Source organism: Apis laboriosa, unplaced genomic scaffold (assembly GCF_014066325.1).
Source record: "Apis laboriosa isolate Shangri-la unplaced genomic scaffold, ASM1406632v1 scaffold24_cov149, whole genome shotgun sequence".
Taxonomy (NCBI): domain Eukaryota; kingdom Metazoa; phylum Arthropoda; class Insecta; order Hymenoptera; family Apidae; genus Apis; species Apis laboriosa.
Genome location: NW_025222499.1, coordinates 242,731 through 265,590, shown reverse-complemented (window position 1 = coordinate 265,590; position 22,860 = coordinate 242,731). Strand labels below are relative to the sequence as shown.

General features: G+C 24.2%; 4 protein-coding genes across 5 annotated transcripts; 2 read left to right on the top strand and 2 right to left on the bottom strand.

Moving 5' to 3' along the window:
* The first annotated feature begins 1,325 nt into the window (after positions 1 to 1,325).
* Positions 1,326 to 2,345, top strand: LOC122713541 (nuclear envelope phosphatase-regulatory subunit 1). The gene is made up of 4 exons (XM_043934104.1): positions 1,326 to 1,529; positions 1,658 to 1,729; positions 1,882 to 2,016; positions 2,080 to 2,345. The coding sequence occupies exons 1-4, from the start codon at positions 1,502 to 1,504 to the stop codon at positions 2,232 to 2,234; spliced, it is 390 nt and encodes a 129-aa protein (XP_043790039.1). The 5' UTR covers positions 1,326 to 1,501; the 3' UTR covers positions 2,235 to 2,345.
* A 1,492-nt stretch (positions 2,346 to 3,837) lies between these two features.
* Positions 3,838 to 6,612, bottom strand: LOC122713535 (regulation of nuclear pre-mRNA domain-containing protein 1B). Of its 2 annotated transcripts, none has more exons than XM_043934099.1 (5): positions 6,356 to 6,612; positions 5,427 to 5,725; positions 5,212 to 5,346; positions 4,437 to 4,712; positions 3,838 to 4,348 (listed from the first exon to the last, which is right to left on the bottom strand). In XM_043934099.1, exons 1-5 carry the CDS (start codon positions 6,504 to 6,506, stop codon positions 4,199 to 4,201), a joined length of 1,011 nt encoding a protein of 336 aa, XP_043790034.1. In that variant the 5' UTR covers positions 6,507 to 6,612; the 3' UTR covers positions 3,838 to 4,198. The 2 variants fall into 2 exon arrangements, with proteins under 2 accessions (XP_043790034.1, XP_043790032.1); XM_043934097.1 differs by having other exon boundaries at positions 5,421 to 5,725; positions 6,356 to 6,611.
* A 522-nt stretch (positions 6,613 to 7,134) lies between these two features.
* LOC122713545 (UPF0472 protein C16orf72 homolog) lies at positions 7,135 to 13,757 on the top strand. Its single transcript, XM_043934107.1, has 5 exons — positions 7,135 to 7,658; positions 7,912 to 7,983; positions 8,944 to 9,115; positions 9,343 to 9,488; positions 9,713 to 13,757. Exons 1-5 carry the CDS (start codon positions 7,466 to 7,468, stop codon positions 9,853 to 9,855), a joined length of 726 nt encoding a protein of 241 aa, XP_043790042.1. The 5' UTR covers positions 7,135 to 7,465; the 3' UTR covers positions 9,856 to 13,757.
* Positions 13,758 to 14,769: 1,012 nt separating this feature from the next.
* LOC122713539 (Usher syndrome type-1G protein homolog) lies at positions 14,770 to 21,494 on the bottom strand. The gene is made up of 7 exons (XM_043934102.1): positions 21,301 to 21,494; positions 19,245 to 19,388; positions 16,749 to 17,021; positions 16,370 to 16,643; positions 15,848 to 16,156; positions 15,151 to 15,346; positions 14,770 to 15,047 (listed from the first exon to the last, which is right to left on the bottom strand). Exons 1-7 carry the CDS (start codon positions 21,321 to 21,323, stop codon positions 14,803 to 14,805), a joined length of 1,464 nt encoding a protein of 487 aa, XP_043790037.1. The 5' UTR covers positions 21,324 to 21,494; the 3' UTR covers positions 14,770 to 14,802.
* Positions 21,495 to 22,860: the final 1,366 nt, after the last annotated feature.

Genomic DNA, 22,860 nt, shown 5'->3' with positions numbered 1-22,860 from the left:
GTATAAAAATATATACAAAATATGCATCCGAAATTTAATTATTTTATTTAATTTATATATATATATATATATTTAATATACAAAAAATATATATAGAATTTGTATGTAGTTATATAGATATATAGACGTATAAAATATTTTTATTCACAAAATAAATAAAAGAAATAAATTCAATATAATTTAGAAATTCATGGCGTCATCTCGTGTTTAGTTAAGAAAGCTTTAAGTTAGTAATATGCAAAATATATATTTATGATATCACAAACAAAGAAAATAATATTAGACTAGAATCTTTCTCTCACGTACTGACTCTCTTTATCTGTGATATTATAAATGTATTAATAAATATCTTCTCGTATATTTTATATTAAATCAGAGTTTTCAATATCCAAACTAGATAAAACTATTAATTTCTAAATTATTCGATATGTTTTTTGTATTTAATTTATGGACAGAATATAATATATTAATAGTTTATAAGAAAAAGAATAAATATAACGTTAATTTTATAATGTTATAAATATTTGTTTGAAAAATACTGTAAATGAATTTATACGCAAAAATATCAAAAAAAGTAAAGAAAATAGAAAATATAAAGATATAAAAAATTATAAACATAATATAAAAATATAAATATATCATGATATATAAAAATAAAAAAATGTGTGTGTATGTGTGTGTGTGTGTGTCAATAATATTTTTAATAGAAACACATAAATATTCATATTGTTAAAAATTACATGGATTTCATAAAATTATGTTTCATGTTTATAATACGTATATATGTGTATTTAGATATATGAAATAGGAACATGTGTAATTAGCTTAAATAAATTCTAAATAAAATTTAAAATTTAAATGATATTAAAATTATAAAATGTTAAAACATTTGAAATTATAATATATATATATATAAAATTTTTAATTTTTAAAATTTTATTGTTTTTTTAATTAAAAAAAAAATATTTGACTATTATATTATTTTTATGAATGATTAAAATATTTAGCAAATATATATATGTATTGAATATAAAATTTATTGTATTGTTATAAACTTAAATGAATTATAGAATAATTAATTCATATAATAATGAAACTATAATATGAAGCTACAATTACAATTAAATATTTAACATTATGAAGTATCGTAGTATCACGTTTGATTTAGAGAATAAAATCTAAGATATTATTTAGTGATTTTTCTTTTCTTATGACTTTTAAATAAATATCAATAATATATATATATACTATTTTATTGAATATACTTTGTACTAAGTAGAAACATTTTTATTATTTATATTAATATTTATGATATTGATAAAATAATTAATTATAATAGTATATTTAAATTATATATGGCATTAAAAAATATATATATTTTATATTATATATAAACGTGTACAACAATTCATTTTTTTAACGATAGTGACGTGAATGATGTGATTCCAACCGGAATTATTTGTAACTTTTTTTAATTAAATAACACACACATATATGTAAAATGTCTTTAGATCAAACGGTGTGTGAAGGTAAAAATTTTCAATTTTTATCTATTAAATTATTTTTTTATGTTTAGTGAAAAGTAATATAGAGACATAATAATATATACAATGAGTGTATAATTTTGAGGTTATCTTTTTCATATAATTGTTTTCAGATTTAAAAGCGTTTGAAAGACGACTTACTGAAGTAATTGCTAGTTTACAACCAGCTACTCTGCGATGGAGAAGTATGTTTTTCTATTTCTTTAATCTTAAGTTTTATAAAATTTCTTATTAATTTTTTATAAATGATAATGTAATGTTAATATTACTTATTTATTACATTATGAATTTAATAATGTTGTTGTTATACATATATTTAATATAATATTATTTTCAGTGCTACTAGGTTTTATTTCTGTATGCACTGCTGTTGGTGCATGGCATTGGCTGACAGATCCAAATACACCAGCTGTATCATTTACACAAAGTCTATGTAATCATCCATTTTTTGCGATTGCTAGTATAATTTTAGGTAAGCATAATTAATGTGATATTTTTATTGATTTATAGCCAAATATTATTGATTTTTTTTTAGTAATATTATTTATGATGGGAGTACATAGACGTGTAATAGCACCAAGTATTATAACTCAAAGAGCTAGAAGTGTTCTTAGTAATTTTAATATGAGTTGTGATGATACTGGAAAACTCATTCTTAAACCAACAAGATCACGACATCATGAAAATTAAAGATATAACTTTTATGATAATTGTCAAAGTATTTATAAAAATCTGAATTATTATGCAGGGTGATCATAAAAAATATGTATAAATCACACTTTTGATACTAGTATAAGATTTAAAATATTATTTTGTTGTACTTAGTATTTAAAAGAATAATAATATATATCTAATAATTAAATCTAATAATTAAAATTTATATTTTTTATTCTTTAAAAAACTACTTTAATCTCATTAAAAAAAACAATATATAAGTATATTTGTATAAATTTAATCTGAAAAATAATAAAGTACATAAATTATGAATATATTAAAAATAATGACCAAAATATTAACATTTTTCAATAAAATATCAGTTTAAATAATAAATTACCAATTATTTCAAAACAATGATAAATGTAATATTGTATGTGCTAGAATGTCATACATTTCTAAGTAATATAGTTTATTTTATATATATATATATGTATATTATGATTAAAAAATTTGTTATTTCAACATATAAAACTGTAAATATTAAGAATTTTCTAATCAAATAAACATAACAATATAATTCTCTATATAATTCTTTACTCAAAGTTAATATCAATTATAATTTTAGTTATTACAATATAATTTTTCTAAACTTATATACAGATATGATATTGTAAAATTTCAAGAAATGTTAAATAAAGATAAATATTATTTAAATGTAAAATAAATTTATTTTAATGTATTTTAAATAAAATTTTTTATTAAGAATGTATATTTTTAATATTGAATTTTATATTCATTTTTAATTTTTAAGTTTATTAATTATATCTTTTTATAATTAATAACGTAATTATGATTGAATTATTTTAAATAATATAAAATGAAAACAAATAATAACATTTAAGTATTTGTATGGATTAAGGTTATTAAATGAAAAATACTATTATAACGAACAAAACATCTATTCGTATTAATATTTTGCATATTATTACAATTTTCGCAATGCACAATCACGCGATTTATTTCGTACAATATTTCATATACAATATTATTTATTTACGCAGACCAATATTCATTCAAAATCAACTATAGCGTTATATGTTAAGACGCATTTCTCAGTCCCAGTATTACATTACCTACGATATATATATATACAAGGGATAATTATCAAATATTATATGTGTAACATTCTAAACATTGCTTTTAAGCAATGTTTATCATAATGTTTAACTAAAAATTTTCAGTATCTGTATGTTTCTAAGTGCACATTTGTAACATGTAATATATTTAATTATTTCATACATGTAGTTTTTTTTTATTTTTAGTGGAAGTCTTTATAATAATTTGAATTAATTTTATTAAAAATAAAATTGTCAGTTTATATAATTTTAAATTTGAAGAAATGACATATTTTTTTCGAATTTCTTATATCTTATAATTTATATATACCAATTTACGAGTGAAATATTTAAAAATTATTAGCTGATTAAATATTTATAAGTGAAAAATGAGATTGTGTGAAATTTGTTCAATATTTTGAGTTCCTTATGCATTTTATTATTAGCAAAACAGGAACATTATTGTTTTTGAATTAAAAATTTGTTTATTATATCTTTTAAATAGTAAAAATTAGTTGTGACTGTTTGCTGCTTTATATTTATAAAACAAAAGAACACAAATAGGCAATTTTTAATTGATATATAAAATTGAAAATTACAATAGTTTTATAAATTCTGAAGTGTATATAATTACTTGGTTCATTTGCTTATTCACATTGCTAAAGTATTTTGTAAAATTATTTATTTATGGTATTTGTTTCAGTACTTTTTCATACCTTGTACATGCGAGGATCAATATTTAATATATTAAATATTGAAAAATAGAAAGTTATAGTATAAGATATATTTCATCACAAAAACCAAGCTAACATAGCATGGTTGAATTCATTTATGCATGGAACTCAAAAATAATTCAATGATCATGCTCTCTAAACTCACGTGCTAGTGCATAGAAAATAAATCACCAGCTGAAGGGAGAGGTGCTAATCCACCCGTAACATCAGGTAATTGAGTCAAATCAGGTAAATTGGAAATATGTGATTTAACTTCAGATCGTACTGCACATACTTTTTTAAGCTTTTCTTTATAATCCTGAAACATCATTAAATTCTGTAAATCATATACATATATTTTTTAATAAATATAAAGGATTTATTTATCAAAAAGAGTATAACCATACTTCCAATGTTGCTTGAGCTTGCTGGAGTAACTGTCTTTGTGCCAAAGTATAATCTCTAAGCATAGTTAATAATCTTCTTCTGTCTTCCATCTCTGCTTGTAATCTTCCATTATAATCTGCTAATAATGCAGCAGCTTCATTTACTGCAACACTTAATTGATCAGCAGCTGCTCTATCTGCTAAATTTGCAAGAAGTGAAACTTCAGATACTTCTGGTGGTAAAGATGCAATACGTTCTCTAACACCAGCATCTGAAGATGCTGTGTTTTCCAAATCCTGAAATAAAGAAGGCTTTTTTTTAGTAATTGCCTTCAATACATTCATGTGCATATACACATATTTAAATATTTAATTTATATTTTTACATTATTTCTAGATGTAATATTTATTTAAGAAAATAAGAATACTATTTTTTTTATTTTATTAAACTTCGAGTTTAATTAAATAAAAATATCTATTTTTCAAAAAGTAAAAGGACTATTTAATGTATAAATTTTAAATAAAATCAATATTATATTATTTTATTGTTTAAAATTAACAAACAAGAAATAAAATATTTTTTATTAAAAACATAAAAATGTATTATGAAATAGATTAAGAATATAGATGATATATAAATAGAATATAAAACTACTATTGGGGATGGAAATATCAAATTGTAATTATGCTTGCCAATATGCCTTATGGATTCAACATATATTTTTCTATATATAAGATAGTTTATTGCTAACGATACATATTCCGAATTTTTGTTCTTTTTATAAATGGTATTAACCATTAAAGCTTTGATGAGTTCCTCTGTTTCTGGTGGATCTCCTGCGGGAGTACGAGGACTTAATGTTACATGTAGCTCTTTGGTTCCATCCACTTCAACTTCAGTCTCTGATTTTTTTCTCTCCTTTTTATCTTTCTATAATAATAAACATAATAATATAATTAGAGATATTATATTTAATATAAATTAAAATTAGTATTATATGTTACCTTTACTTTTTCTATATCATTCTTAAGTTTTTTTTTTGGAGGTGGTGTTCCTGGATCTCTTGATGTATCTGTAAAAGCAGCCTTAAACTCTGCAATTTGTGTCTTATCATAAACTCCCCTTTCCTCCCAAATTTGAAGCAGCCTATTTAATCTTTCTCTTGTCTTTTCGTCAAATCCTTTCATATGTTCAAAAGCTTTTGGTAAAACTGTTTCAAATTCTTTTCCAAATTCTGGTCCTTTTTTTTTACTGTTTTGAATAACATCATTTGCCAGATACATAAACATAAGTTTACGATTATCCTTCACTGTAAAAAATATAGTAATAATAATGATATTTGAAAAAAATGTATTAATTTTATGGAATTTTAAAATAAATTAACATTTTATTTGCTAAAATTATAAAACTTAATTTATAATAAAAATTGTAATTAAGAAATTAAGCAGAATTAAATAAATTATAGAAAAAATTTATAAAAAAATATATTGAAATATATATTTATGATATAATTAATTTAAGTAATTTAAGTAACAAAACTATAAATATTAAGAAATATTATAAACAATTTTATAATAATATAATAATTTACGTAATGAATTAAATATAAATTACAATTGTATATTTGCATGAAAATATATTTCTAAATTAATATAAAAAATTATAATATCATTTAAAATGTTATATATTATAATTGTAACAGATAACTATCAATAATATAAATACAATTTTGCAGTTGACATACTGTTACGAGAAATATGTTCATAATTACGTAGTGAAGGACTAATTTACAAGTTAACCTAAAAATTTCATTGAAGATTAATTTATATTTATTTTATTTGGAATATAATATAAAAATAATTCAATAACAAAATAATATTTGATACTCAAAATTTGAAATGTAAAATAAAAAGATATACTTACGGCAATCTTAACGTACCTTTACACATCTCTTTAAACCAGACTTTCACGATGGTCGGATGGTGTTTTCTGTGATGAATTAACCAAAGAGAAAGTGTTTGAATACTCTGTTGAGAAGGATTTAAATCCATTAGTCTTTTCACCAGTGCACTTTCTGTAAATCCTGTCATTTTATAATTAAAATGTTGTTTCGTCAATAAAAGTTATTAAAAATTGCTCGTATTCCAATTCACGAGCACGAGCCGCACAAGTGTACGACTCAACAGCTGAAATACAAACACGAACGGCGTATAAAATGTTGTACTGCATGTACTTCCGTCACTTTTAACATTAGCGCCATCTTTTTCAAATTTTTTGAACTATATTGCATTATATTATCAATTTCAATCGATAATTTAAATATCGTTCAAAGATGAAATTATAATTTCTTGGTAGTTAGGTATTGTGCATATATATGTATGTATGTAAATATATATATATATATATATATATATATATATAATTCTTAAAAATTTTTACTACAAGAAGAAAAATATAACTTATAATATTAACAAGTACATATTATCAAAGTAAAGTATATTCTAATTATCTATTTTATATATATATAAAAGAAATATTATAGGTTTTTTAAGTATCGAAGCAATAACTACAAATTAAAAAGAAAATAAATAATAAACAAATTTATCGTAACTCTTCTTTATCGATAACACAAAGATTTGATAAGAACTGCGCATACTAGGTACTGCATTTTCTTGAATAGAGCGCAGCAGTGATTTCCAGGGATCAGTGCGTCGTCGTAGTCGAGGGGTGAAAAGGGATTATGTATCGTGGGTTAGTTCGTTCTTCGTACCTGCCAATTCGTATTTCGTGTTTCGTTGCGCGTGAGACTCGTGCGATCCTCGAGCGAGGCACATCGTAATGGCCGCGACCTGACTCGGGTGATGTGCATGCGAGCTACCGTGTTCGCGTTACGTGAAGCAGACGAGCGGAAAAAGAGGTAGGGTAAGCAAATACGAAAAACGAGAAGATACGACGAAGTTTAAGAGTTACGCGATTTCTGTGCGTATCGTGAGTGCTTGTGGGTGGGCGAGGCGTGAGCTCACAATAAGAGTCTCGAGGACGACGAACCATGAGCGAAGATCGAAGCGAAGAAGATCCTTTAATGGATCTTTGGTATAGCAATTGGGAACAACAGTGCGTTGAAGCATTGGAAACAGAACAAGATTACGAAACGCAACTGCACAACGAAAAGGAACTTTATTCCCAGCAGATGTGGACGAGTTTTCAGACGACTGCGTCGGCCATCGCCCAGCTGTATAAAGGCAAGTTAATTTGATGATAATATTGATCATCATTTATATCTTTCTTTCATTCATTTATAAAATGACTTTCGATGTCTATGAGTAACGAGAACATTTCGTAGTTACATCCATTTGCGTGACATCCATTTTGTGCGACGTACGAGAGGATACGCCACTGTTCTCGCTCCTCGTTTGCTTCGATTCCCTTTTTTCGCCGCATGTGCATATCGATCTGATCGTGTAACCAGTTCCTTTCGGCTTTGCTCTTTTACAGATCGTACGCAGGGTGTCTCTCTATGGGTACCTTTCCAGACTGCTGCAGGTACCGTCACATCGTTGTACAAAGGTGCGTGCACTTCCTTGGTCTCTCTTGTCAACAATGTGAGCAAGATAAATCTTCATTCTAACTTTCTTATTCTCCTTTTTTTCTCTTTTTATAACATTATCCTTTTTTTGTTGCTTTTCCTCTCTTTTTTATCCTCATCTCTAGTATTCAGTCATTCTTTTGTACAATCGTCATTTACACACAACACATACACATAATGGTAATGTGTTTGCACGTATATGTGCGTCAGTCGCTTCGCACAGCTGACCAATGCTGAAGGTCAGCTGTTAATTGACGCAAACTTTCAGGACGATTACGAATATTTATAGAAAATAGAGTTGATTTCTGTTATTTTCAGGAAATTAGATCATTTTTTGCAGATAATTATATATAAGTTCTATATTAAATCAATGTCAAATATTTACATTATTAATGATTGCAAGTATTATGTATGCTGATTATGATGCTTGTTTTAATGATTATTTTTGTATTTTATTTATTTTGAAATAAATATAATGTTTCTTTTTTGTATTAAAATTTTAATTTTTTTATCCTATTATTATTTGAAAATAATTTTAAATTTTCAAAATTATTTCAATTTTTTAATTATATTTAAAATAATGAATTTTAGTTTTAAAAAAGTATTAAAAATATAAGTTTATGATTATATTATGAAAGTTCTATTCTTTTATGGTTATTATATTTATTTATTTATTTAATAACTTCAATAATTTGTATTATTTTATAGTTATTATACTTATTTTAAGTGTTTATCTGATTATAATTATTTATGTAAAGATAATTTTTTTAATATTATTCTTTTGGTTATTTTGTTATATTAAAAATATGTATATATTTTATATAATATATTAAAAAATATGTATATATTATATATTTGAGACAATAATGTTAACGCATTATTTATATAATTTTCTATATAATAAATATTATTTAGTTTATAAGTGTGAAATATTTTAATAGATTCTATGGACAGCATGCGTCGATGCAGTGAATTAGGTATAGAAATGGGCCGACAAAAGCGTAGTAAAGAAATTATGAATTGGGCTAGAAAGAAAAGGCGTATGATTCGTAGAGAAGATTTGTTAGCATATCTAGCTGGAAAACCACCTCCACCTCGACCACATTCGCATAGGTAAATGTTGTATCAATTTCTTTAATATACATACAAATGTGTTCTCTATAGCTTTTAGAATAATTTCAAAAGCTAGGGAAGACATTAAAATTATACTATTATATTTCACTATAAAAAAATATCTTAATTGTTTTATTTTATAGGCATTAATGCATCAATAACTTTTATAAGGTTTGTCCTATTAATGGAAGTAACACAGATATAAAATGAATATTAACAAATTTCAGAAGTTCACCTAAACCAAGGATGATGGTTTGTAGTTCGCCTTCTACAGAAAGTTCAACACCAAATATGGTTGTTGCACCAACACCAATACCTGGAAATGATCCTGATCCTGAATTACATACATTTAGAGAAGCAATTGCATTGTCTGGTAAGAATTATTTTAATATAATGAATATAAGTAATAAAATATAAGGAATAAAAAATATAAGTAAAAAAAAATATTAGGATCATTGTGCATTATTTAAAATTTATAGAGTTTCATAATTGTAATAATAAAAAGATTATATTAATGCTGATATCTCATTTATTATAATTAACATAATATAATAATTTTCTTAAATAATTAAAAAAAATCTTAATAATTTTAAATAGGCTCACCAATATCTCGGCGTACTGGAAGACAAGCCGAATTATCGGCTTTTATTAGTAGCGAATTCGCTCGACATCATAAACGGCCTGCTTCGCATGACGTGGATATGGGATCTCCCACGCACAAACGTTCACGTTTCATGTAACGGCGCGCGATGTGTAAAGTAGCCTCACTCCCTTGTTCCCCATTAATTAATCAATTGATAAATTAATTATTAACGGTTCAACTCCCCTACATAGTTCCCGGTTAAACATAATCACTTCAAGAAGATGGCAATGACTTGCATTGTCATATAAAACACGTTCGTATATTTCGAGTAATTTATATTATCTGTCACGTTTCATTATTATTATTTATTAAGCTTTATAGTTCGGTTTTTATATCAATAATCAGGGTAATTAATTTTATTTAATAAATAATTAATTTAATTAAATAATATAATCATTTAAAATAATTATAATCATTTAAATTACTGTATATTATTTGGGGAAATTTTAGTTTGTTAAAGTTTAAAGATATGATGCAAAAATTTATTATTATATATACTAGAAAAAATCTATTTTGAAATTATTTATTTATTTATATAAGCTGTGAGATAATACAAACGTGTTATAACAATACCATTCAAAGTGCCCATGCAGAGTGAATGTCATTGTTTTATAAGCATAAAATCTGTATATGTGATTATTAGTTTATCGATCTATAAACCAAGAGTATGAACCTTGCCAAATGTATTATGAGATGTTAAAAGCTGTAACTAACATGCTTTACACAATTGATGTGTATGTTAAAAATTAGCAGCTAATATTTCGTGATACTTTTTTCAGTCACTTCATAGTGTACTGTAATTTTTTTAAATGGGATGTTCTAAAAGTGAGAAATGAATTGGAGATTTAATGTTTTATAAATATATTACTATCTACGATTGTAATTTTGCGAGATAAAAGGGAACGGGGAGAGGATGATTATAAAATGTTTTTTCATAATCCAAAGGATCGCTTCTTCTGATTATAATATTGTTATAATTATTAAATGATCGTAGATAATTCATATTTGGACGCTTTTATCAATAAAAAAAAATCATTTCATATGGCTTTCGTTGGCAATAAAAAAGAAATAATGATAGAAGAAATAAGGACATAAGTGAAAGTACTAAAAAAAAAAATGAGATGTTGACAAATTGATTTTTGTAATTCTGTAATTTTTATTTACTACTTATGAACAAGGGATCTACATTTTCTGTTATATGATAGAATAATCATACTCTATATGTAGAATAATCATAAAATTGTCTTTTCGATAATATATTTAATTGTTTTTACAATTCTTTTGTTTGTAATTTTGCATCTACTTCATATATTTATGTGTGCGATCCCTTGGAAATAATCTAAAAATGCTGCTGCCATGTTTTATGCGTCATGACATCCACGCCAAAGGTTTAATTAGATTGAGATCGAGCTTCAAAGCAAGGTTCAAAGAAGACTTTAAAAAATGATGTTCACGTTTCATTCTTTCCATATATGTCGCGGGTGCTCATAATTGTGTAACTAATTGATAAAATTCTTAAATAGACTTTGTGTAGTTATAAATCTTAAATATGTTAGGGTAAGCAATGCTTATATCAAACAAAATCGACGGATAAAATGAACGGATCGGTAGGAAAAATCTATGCGAAGTTCCTTCCAATCTCTTTATATCCGATGTCAATTGGATAATGTCAGTGATGAAAAGATGATCATAATATAAAATTGATTTTTATCTTTTGGCGTATATGTTATAAGCAAAGGGTTGAGCAATGTGTTGGAAATATGTCTCAGGCAAAGTCTGTATGAAGACAGTGCAATGTAAAGGGATCTACTTTTACACTAGTATGGACTTAATCAATAAACGAGCTTTTCGTCTTAGATGTAGCCGTTGTTGGGGAGACATGGGCAGCTCTTTGCTGTATATGCATATACATATACGTTATGTATATGTATATTTGTACATATACGTGCATATCTTATAAGAAGCATTATATTCAAAGACTCATATTGGAGTGATTTATCGCTTCATTTTTAAGGTCATTGTAAATGTATATTATTTCTAGCGTTGTGCCTCGTAATTACTTCTATTTGAATTTTGAAGACTATTAATTATAGGAAATTCGAAAATGTTTCAATCGAACTGCCGGTAAATTTATTTAAGAAAAGAGTTCAATTTTCCTATACATTTTCGAATTTCTTTTTATTTGTTCTTCAAAGTCATTTAGAAGTGAATTCGTTTTAGTTTGTTTCCTTTTTCTCGACATTGTTTGAGCACCGTTCCGGAAACAAGCGAAAAAATTGTTATTCAGTTGTAAATATTAAATATAGCGTAAATTCGTAATGATAACGATAAACAATAGCCTTAGGGGTATTGCTAATATTATCATTAATATCGATAACTATGCGATAGCTTTAATAATATTTATCATATGATCGGCAATTATAATAAAACTACAAGGACTGCACTTGACTCTACTTTCCTGACCAGTTTGGTATGCAGGGTCATGTTTCTGAAAGTTCTAAAAGTTCCATTCAAACGAAATGTATAATACAATATTAAGGAGTATCTTTGTACGTTAATAATTTAATTGCATCATTTGTTTTTAAAGTTTCAAAATGAAATTCTTTTTTACGGCAATATTCTATTGATTGATTTCTTGATGGATCTTCGTACAAAGGTAACTCTAAAAAAACATATAGAAGAAAGTAACATGCTGAAGATGCCATATTTAGGAATACTTTATTGATAAGAAAATAATAGTTAATGATGAACATCGAGTCATTTTGTACAGGCACCGTCATCTTTATTTTTGTTCTTTTAGTAAAGTAATATTTCCAATTTATACTCAAGAGCTGTTCTTGGTCGTGATAAAAAAATCTATGTTTGTTTATATTGGATTGATAACGTGTTATTTGTTTGATTACTTGCAAGATTTTGTCGATATAATTGATATTGTCTTATCTTGCATAAAACTAACTGTATTCGTGAGATATTTTGAGATCAGCAATTAAGTTCTCCCATATATGTATATATATAGGGAGTTTTCCCTTTCTCAGAAAGAGTTAATCTTGTTAGTAATCTGTTGTATTTTATACTGAAAATATATTTTTTATTTATACGGTCCATGCAATATATTGTGCACAGCTTGAAAAAGAAATAAATGATTTTATTAAAGTTTGGTATTATTTATAACTTAAAGTTGTAAAATAATATTTTTTGTATGTAAATTTTTTGAGATTGTAAACAAATAGGAAAAGATATGAATAGTATGTCTTTCATAATGAAATTTAAGATTTTGTGTTATTAATAATCTTTTTGTCAATCGATGACTTCCGTCTTTCTTTAATGAAATATGTAATTCATATGTACTTGCTGCCAAAAGAAGTTTCCAATGATGTTGCCATTATGCAAAACCGACTGTTGTGTATAGAAATAGAAATAGCTTATAGGGCGCTAAAATTAATCGATTAATAGTAAAAATAAATTAATCCGTTTTTATATTAATAAATTGATAGTTGTCTAGAATAATCAGATAAGTTAAACAAATATCAATATTTATTATTCATTAATCGATTAATCTTCAGCCTTGATAGGTGAAATCGCGAGGAATCACTTCTGTATCATATCTTTTTCACAGTAATAGTAGTTCGTACGCTAATCATACAGGTGCATAGGGACGCGTACGTGTCACAAACACAGGGCACCAAGAAATTTTCTACGAGCCATTTTTTTTATTCTGATGCACATTAATCGCAATGATGTACTTTTTTGTCAAAAAAATGTATCATCATATTCTACTTGCACGAACACTAAAAAGCCGTGATATGATACGAAAATGTATGCTCACGGCAAGGCGAGAAATGGTGCTGTTATTTTTTGCGAACATAAGAAGCTTGTATATTTTTGCGTCTCTTGTTTGTAAGATAATTATTTACAAATAAAATTACAAAGAAAAAAATATTGTTATATCGTCAGTAATCACCTTTTGTATACAAATTATTTATATATTTTTCATAATATGTATAAGGAGATTTTACAAATCGCTTTAAATATTCATTGTGATATTTACATGTTTTATTTTTATGCATTCGATTTGTACACTTTGTATAAAATTCATTGTAATCAATAAGAAAAAAATTAATTTCTTTATCTTACTCTTATTTCTTATCATCTAAATAGTTTATAAAAATATATTCTATTATATTGGCATTTACATTTTCATTTACATTGATTAATTTAATCTATAATCACAGATAAATAATATGTGAAATCTTTAAAAAGTTTAGATTTTGTATTTTTTCTTACTTAGTTTTTTAATATTTATCAATAAATTTTATAATATAATATTATAATATAATTAATTGAAATAAATCAATGTAATAATTTTAACATTTTAATATTGTATACAAAAAATTAAAAATGAGTACATAATTAGAAAATTTATACAAGATACTAATTATAAAATTAATACAGTCTTCAATATTATATATGATAACGATAATATTTATATATCTGTGATTATGGATTAATGATGTATAATTATTTTAAGGCACCATAGAGTAGAAAAGAATTAAAGTATGATAAGATAATTTTACATTGATAATACTTATATGATATTTCAACATGTATTGAATTAATTTATATTTTTATGGCTTATGTAAAACTATATTTCTTCTGGAAATAAATGAACTTTTTTTATAATATTTTAATATTATAAAAAAAACTGACAGAGTGACATATGTTATCTTATGATTTAATTAGAAATTAATTGATTTAATAAAAATTGTAATATAATCTTATTGTATTTATAAATTCGTATAGTTAAAATGACTCTACATGACTCTATGTTATAATCACATGAAATTTTACAATGACTAAATAAACTCAAATATAATTCGTCGACTTTTTATATATTGATATATACATTTAATATTTGAATTAAAAATTATTCATAAAATATATATATATATATATATATATATATATATTTTAGTAGATAATTAGATAATTTATTAGACAAAATTAAAATATTCGAAAATAAGATTAATATTCTTCTATCAATATTTCATAATCTGCTATCTTTAATAATATTTTCTGGTGCATCTAATGCTCTTTTTCTGTTAGCTATAGCATTCATTAATTTTCTTTTAGGTCCAAGTGGAAGTTTAAGCATGGCGATATCAGTTTCAGTTAATAACATTAAGGCTTCTAAATCAATTTGTTCTGATTCTAAAACCGGATGAATTGATGATAAATTGTTGGCAACTAAAAATCTTTGTAATGGTGTCCATTCCTCATCAGTCTCTTCCTCTATAAATTTAATTTGTTTTTATATAAATTTTAAAATAAAAATTTAAAACAAAAATGCCATGTATTGATAAAATAAAAAAAATTGACTATAGAATAAATTTACCTGAAAGTAAATCATCATCCCACATGCTTTGCCGACGAGCTAAACTACCTGCACTTCCTATGCTGATTTCTTCGTTGTGCCCATTGATTCTATGACCATTTATAGATCCATTTACGGAACCATTCACGGAAGAGTTACCGTTTTGTTCATGTGCATCCACTTGCGAGAATGGCAGATTATCGAAAGTAGTAGTTATCTAAAGTTAAAAAACAGCAGTCTTCTATAAACTGCTTTAAATAAATTTTAAATCATTATATTTGAGACATTTCAATAATGTTAATAAACTATTATTTCAATAAATAATATTGTAATAATAATAATAAATTCTTGAAATATAATATTGTTTTTTTTTCTTAATTTTGCATTATTTAAAATATATTGTGAATAATAATATATAACATAAATTTATAACTATTCATTATGAAAATAATCAAAAAAATAAAATTGAGATATATTTTATAATTTTGTGAATATTTATTATTAAGGTCTAAATATTTATTAAAAATCAGTTCGCGATTGAAGTTTTATATATTTATAATGTGATTTAATTAAAATGTCCCGTATCATTATAGAATATTTTACAAAATATTGTTTTTTTAGCTTTCTAAAAGCTTTCTAAAAAAATTAAACTTATTTAAAATAATAAATCTTTTTTATTTAATTTTATTACATGCATATAAGTATATTATAAACTTACTGCTCTTCGAAATGCTACTGATCCAAAACCAGGTCGATTGAAGATACTCGCTGGTTCTTGTAATAAGACATTATCTTTTATATCATTTATATCTTCTCTATTATCTTGTTCTATATCATCATCGAAGGATCGATCACCTAAGAGATCAGGAGTGCTTTGTGCTTTGCTTAATGTACCCCAAACATCCGAAATTTTTCCTCTCTTTCCTATTTGTTGAGTTTGGGTTTCATAAGTCCCTACATACATTATTTCAGAATCTCTTCTAAGTCCAGTGAGACTACGTATCGATTTTTTTCCATTTACTTCAATCTAAAAATATATAATTTAATTAGAAATATGAAAATTTATTATATTTTTTTTTCTTAAATGTGTTTTATGAAATTAAAATAGATTAAATTTTTATTTAACATTAACTTTCACATTTAGAAAAGCTTTAATAAAGTTTATTGATAACATTAATCATTTCTTAATTATGTAATATATAATTAAATCTATAAAAAGTACATTGAAATATTTAGTCACCTCTACTACTTTAAAATCATCAACAGCTTTTTTTGCTAAAGCTTTTTTACATACTGCACTACCATGTTTCTTGGTGGTAGTGCCGACGATATCGCTGAAGGTTGGTGAAGGTTTTACTCGACCTTTGAAGGTCAACACAGTATGTTTGTGAGGTAGAATACCGATTTCGTTAACCGTAGTTAAATCCAATTTTGTTCGATCTTTTGATAATTTTTTTTGTTCCTTTTCAGCTCGAATTTCTGCCATTTTTTGTTTTTTCATATATTCTTTTAACCTATTTTGTGCATAATTACCATAATTATAGAAATTAAAATTGCATTAATGTTAAATTATATTAATGTTGATATAAATTTTTTAAATTTAATGATTGCATAAATACCTTTTTTCAGCATCTTTTTCTGCTTTTTCCCGAAGTAGACGACTTTTTTTGCGATTATTTAATTCTTGATCGGCTTGAGCAAGATCTAAAAATTGAAGAGTCATTTCTCTTCCATTTATAGCAGCTAAATCTCTAGCTGAATGTCTATCGATGTCTAAGGACCAAATATTACAACCGAATTTCACGAGGAACTTGACGCAAAATTCATGACCCCTTGCTGCCGCCAGGTGAAGGGCCGTATTACCAAAATAATCGGTTTTGTCGGGATCACCCCTATGAAGAAAATCGTTAAAACATAAATTATTCTACATCTGCTGTTTAATATATACGTTTACGCAAAATAAATTACAGGATGGATTCTTTTTACAATGAATAGTACTTAGTATTACTTTCGAGAATTTTTAAAAATTTTATTATTTTACTATAGTATATTTTTGAAAAAACAATATTTGTATTTTATTATTGTTAAATTTTAATATATATATATATATATACAATATTTTTTGTGTTTTTGTAATTGTTATTTTTGAAAATAAATATTTTTACTATAACAAATTTGTCCTGTGAAAACAATGAAATAAATGAGTTTTGTAGCATCATATCCTGTTACGCGATATCACACAAACGGAACGAAGTTCCGGAAGGATAGCAGGTCTTATATCGAATTTCTATCGTTCGTCGACCACACTGAAGCCAATCGAACGACATATGATCTTATTTACAATAGGGCACGTGCTATCTTTTAGCTCTTATGTCGCTTATTCACGAATCATTACTGATTTTATGAAATAATATATCGTTATAAAATTTCTATGATTCGACATGAATTATATTTAAAATTGAAACAAATAGTAATAAAATTTTATTAGTATTTTATTAAATATATTTATTGTTATATATTATGCTATTATGTGATATACTACATTAAACCGTTTACTATCCATGCATAATAACGTAAATAATAGTAAATTACAATAATAAAATACAATATGAAACACGATTATTTTATATTATATTAGATTTTAAATTTTCGAATTTTGTTCTTTTAACGTATTTGAAAATATTTAAATTTAGTACATATATAATTCATATGATTTAAATACCTTTTAATTATTTATATTTTCCACATATATTTATTTTTATCGTGAAAATTAATATTAAAAATGTGATGTTCATTTATTTTTTTCCTATTTTATAAATTATATTTTTGCAATTAGTTATAAATATTAATTTTGACTAAAGTAGTACTTTCCGATTCATTTCAGTAGTATTTCGAATAAAGCGGTAGAAAGTGGTTGTGTTCATATTAGTGGTCAATTATTTTTCTTTTATTTCCAAATGAATGTATTTATATTTTCCAAATTTATTGAAAATTTATCTTTAAAATGGGTAAGTAAATATTTTTGTTAAAAAAACCTTAAAATTGAGAAATGATTTTAAATAATTAGTTACAATTAAGTATATAGGCATATACATGGGTAGTATAACAATTCCTCGTTCCCCTGTTTCATTTCATTCCGTTCCCTTGCATTTTGTTCCATTCGTATTCGATTGTTTTTCATCAGTGCTCGCTTGGCCGTAATTTCCGTTTGTAGGGTCGATAGATGCCAGATTATACCATATATTTCCGGTTTCACACATCTGTCAACTTTTAATAGAACATTCTCGTATATACAATACGTATACGTAATTAAAAAAGAAGGAAACTACGTTCTAATCTTAGGTATATTTTAAAAGTAATCAACGTTACACTGATTAATGTAACTTTTTCAATGTTTCGTGAATGTCATTCATACGAAGTATTGTTAAAATTTTCGTGTTCACTAACCACAACGACCTCGTATTTAATTTACATGTGACTTTCAAGGTTAACTAGAGATATGTGTAAACTTTTTAACTTTCGCATCAAATTCTAATTTTTGTTAAAAAATCTTTTTATTTAAGTATTATATTATAAAATTCGAAATAGAAATTTTAAAGAAATTCTTAAATTCACAATATGATACGGTAAGATTAAATTCATTATAATTAAATATCAGAATATTTAATTTTAATTAAATAATTTTTTTTGAAATATAGAAATAAATTTTAAAAAATTTACATTTTTATTATTTTAAAATAGAATATATTATAGAATATATTGTGAATAAGCTTGTTATTAAAATTATAGATTCTGCGCATGCGTAAATGTTTTAACCGCGGAAAGCACTGCTCAAATAAGAAAAGTTATATAGTGGCGCCAAAAAATAATAACCTCATTGCGGGATTATATAAGTTACATTGTTGTGATCAAGAATTTTATTATTTATGAGTTATTGCAAATATATGGTAAGTTTATGTAAGCATATATATTAATAAATAAAATTTATACAATAATAAAATCTTTTTTTCACAATTATTAATTATAATAAGTAAAAAGAATACTTGTGGAAAATTCTATTATATCTACACATGTTTTTAGAATATGTTTACAAGTAAATAGTTTTGCGAGCATACCCTCTGGCGACGAGCAGTCTCAGAGCATCTATATGACCTTCAAAGGCTGCCCATAATGTAGGGGTCATTCCTCCGTCATCCCGTGCGTTACAATCCTTTTTTGTTGTTTCTTTTAAGATGTCTAAGGCGCCATCGCGTGCAGCTCTATAGAAGAAACAATTATATTCAAATAATCATATACAAAATATTACTAAAAGATTTTTTTTTCTCTATAGAAATATATATATATATATATATATATATGTATGTATGTATGTATATTTTTTAATTATGTTAAATGTTTAACATATATATATCTTTTAAATATTTAATAAAATGATATTTTTAATTTTTTTTTATGAATTATTTTAGAATAAGAAAAAAATTAAAATGAATCAAAAATATTATTATATACAGTTTATATATTTTTTTAAACTGTATTTATTGTCATAAAATTAATTTGACGCAATATGATTGAAACATTAAAATAATTATTTTTCATTAAAATATTATTAATTTTTTAAATAATTAATTTAATTTATTAGTAGATATATTTTTCTGTTTAAAACATCTATATTTACAAATTGATGTTTAATTATTAGTTATTACATTTTTTTCATAAATTTTTTTTATTTTTGAATTAAACTGCATATTTTGTACTAGATTAATAATATAATACACTATATCATAGTTTTCTCTTTCGTTCAAATTTTCTTTCTTTAATTAATTTTTCTCTAATTAAGAGGTTTTATACAAGATTTTATATACTTACATACATACAATATTCAAAATCTACATATATATATATATATATATATATTTTACTCTACAGATTTTTAGAAATTTAATTACTGATTTATTTAGAATATACATACCTATAAAAAATTAGAAGAAAATTATAAATAAGAAATAATAATAAAAGAATTAGTGAAAATATTATATATGTAAAATTTTAATAAGATACATTATAATTTTTTATTTTACAAATTATTTATTGCATTTTGACATATTTGTTTGTTGTTATGTATTTATTTTATTTAAATGAAACTGTAAGTATTGTAAGAAAAAAGAATACTTTATCTTCATTATATTAAATGAATCCCTTAATTGTTATATTTTTTGAATTACAATAATTGTTATTATAAAAGTATTAAGTTTAAAAAAAATTTATTAATTGAAATTAATTCTAAAGATATTTAATTATAAAAAACAATTTATATATTATATTAATTTTAAAATAATGATTTAGTTTATTAAATAAATATTTCTATTTGAAATAAATTATTGTATCTTTTAATTAAATGAATATTTTTTCAGTGAAAGATGATATTCAGAAGTGCTATGTATACCTAGTATTCGTAGAAGTGAATTGGGTGATAAATCTTCGTGCTGAATCAAATAAAAGCAAAGGTGTTCTCATGCATAAATTCCGCACGCGCGGCGTGATGTACATATATCGATGAGATAGTGTAGAATCATAAATATTGTGCATTTTTAGGTAAGTAGACATTTAAAATTCTTTTGAATTCTTTCATTCAACAATTGTTTATATTATTTGAATTAAATGACAATGTTATTACAAAAAGTTTCATTAGCATTGATGAAGTTACATGAATAATGTAATAAATCAATTGATATAATATTGGTAGTTTAAAAATATTACTAATTTATATTAGTAAATAATACAATAATTTTAAAAATTGAATAATTAAAATTATTTTTTTTATCATTTTTTAATAATTCTTAAAAAAGAGAAAAATATTTATAAAATTAATAAATCTTATGAATCATAATATTATGCTGATTATGAAACAATGAATTTCTCTAACTGATCCCCTATTGAATTGCAGTCGGTGATCAAGATTTCAAAGTGCAATACTTCGTTCTCATGGTTAACCAGGCATGTCATTTTTTCACTTTAACCAGAGACAAGAACCTAGTTCTTCGACATTTCTCTACTTCCTGGGTCTTAGATAGATATCTTATTGTAATATAAAAAATGCGTATTGTTAGAGAAATAAAAATATGAAAATTCGGAAAGGTATGTACAAAGTCTGTTGTATAAAAGGAAACTTACTTGTGAAACCGTTCGGACGTCATTCTGTTCCTTGATCCTTTAGAAATTTTTGTTACCGATGGCAAAACATCATTACTGAAAACAAAATTTTTTGGCACTTTTTTAATAAAAATCACTTTTAATAACAATGAATCCAAAATTCATAGATTCTGCATATTTTTTTTTATTTTTTTTTATTTTTTTTTAGACAATAAAAAAATCACAAGCGCTGAGTATGGCGTCCAGCAGTGTACTGCTCAAACGAACGAAGGTATTACTTCGACGATGTTCTGTGGCCCCTCACCAACTCTATCTTGCTTTCAACCATTAATTTGATAAGTTCTCTCTCGCTCTTTCTTCAGTTCCCGCCGTCGCTCACCTGTACCGATACCCCCATGCGAATACTAACCGCCACCTAGTGTTCAATATTCTATTGTAGAAATATACAGCCTCTACTCTACCGACATATTTTCATATTGTTTTATAAAAATTAATCTATTGTAGTATTGTATTAATAATTGGATAACAATTATGCAACTATATAATTTTTTAATTATGTAAAAATTTAAGAATTCTTTTGTATTAATTAATTGCTTAAAAAACTATAAAAATTCAAATTAATTTGAATTCTAATTAAATTTTTATTTATTGAATTCTTTATTGATAATTGATTATATTTTATTTTTGCACATTTTATTTTTTTTGGTCTTTTTTTGTTTAAAGAATGTAATTATAAGTTAGAAATTTTGTTAATATAGATTAAAAATGTTAATATATATTAATACTAATTTAATTCATTTATATATTACAGGCTGGAAAAATATGAAAAAATCAATCATATTAACGATTGCTGGATTAGTTGAATTCTTTTTACCAGAGATGAACTAAGATGAAAGCATAGAGAGAGGACGCCGCAATCGGTGAGTACTTTTTATCAACTGAAAGTATACAATGAGACAAATATTTCGCGCCCAAATTTTTATTTTTACTTTTTGTATGAAAAAAATATATTCATATACGAATAATATTTGAAAGTTGTTTTATTGAGACTTTACAACAATCAGCATGCAAAGATTACATTGAATCTTACAGCGATATTCATTTATTTCAACGCATTTGCTAAATATACAATTTGATTACAACAAAACCATTTATATTAAGTAAAGAACATTGTTAGTGCTGTAAAAGATACTCTTGATTACACTTGAATGATTTTATATAAATATATTAAAATGTTTGACAAATTCAATTATTATAACAAAGATTTTTTTGATATGTCTTTTTATTATTTAAATATAAATTTGAAAAAAATAATGATTTTCTTTAAAAATTACGCTTTTGAAATATTGTTTGTATATTGCATATTTATTGCCTTCATTTAATTTTAATATAAAGATATTTGAAGATAATATTATATACATATGGTATCGAGATTTTTTTTAGATTTATCAGAAATATTTTTTAATTAATAAAAAAAATAATTCTTAATTTTAACAAATGCATATTAAAATATATTTTAATACTAGCATATATCATTCAATTTTTAAGAAATTGATTTTTAAACGCGTTTTTAAATTATTT

Bases quoted from the DNA above. Each gene is read 5' to 3' on its own strand.
- LOC122713541 (XM_043934104.1), top strand. From the start codon at position 1,502: ATGTCTTTAGATCAAACGGTGTGTGAAG. The intron at 1,730-1,881 runs GTATGTTTTTCT...TATTATTTTCAG, and splicing joins AGCTACTCTGCGATGGAGAA to TGCTACTAGGTTTTATTTCT. The intron at 2,017-2,079 runs GTAAGCATAATT...ATTTTTTTTTAG, and splicing joins GATTGCTAGTATAATTTTAG to TAATATTATTTATGATGGGA.
- LOC122713535 (XM_043934097.1), bottom strand. From the start codon at position 6,506: ATGACAGGATTTACAGAAAGTGCACTGGTGAAAAGACTAATGGATTTA. The intron at 4,713-5,211 runs GTTAATACCATT...TCTTTATTTCAG, and splicing joins AACTCATCAAAGCTTTAATG to GATTTGGAAAACACAGCATC. The intron at 4,349-4,436 runs GTATGGTTATAC...ATGATGTTTCAG, and splicing joins AAGCTCAAGCAACATTGGAA to GATTATAAAGAAAAGCTTAA.
- LOC122713545 (XM_043934107.1), top strand. From the start codon at position 7,466: ATGAGCGAAGATCGAAGCGAAGAAGATCCTTTAATGGATCTTTGGTAT. The intron at 7,984-8,943 runs GTGCGTGCACTT...ATATTTTAATAG, and splicing joins CGTCACATCGTTGTACAAAG to ATTCTATGGACAGCATGCGT. The intron at 9,489-9,712 runs GTAAGAATTATT...AATTTTAAATAG, and splicing joins AGAAGCAATTGCATTGTCTG to GCTCACCAATATCTCGGCGT.
- LOC122713539 (XM_043934102.1), bottom strand. From the start codon at position 21,323: ATGACGTCCGAACGGTTTCACAA. The intron at 19,389-21,300 runs GTAAGTTTCCTT...TTTCTTCTATAG, and splicing joins ACGTCCGAACGGTTTCACAA to AGCTGCACGCGATGGCGCCT. The intron at 16,157-16,369 runs GTGACTAAATAT...ATATATTTTTAG, and splicing joins ATGATTTTAAAGTAGTAGAG to ATTGAAGTAAATGGAAAAAA.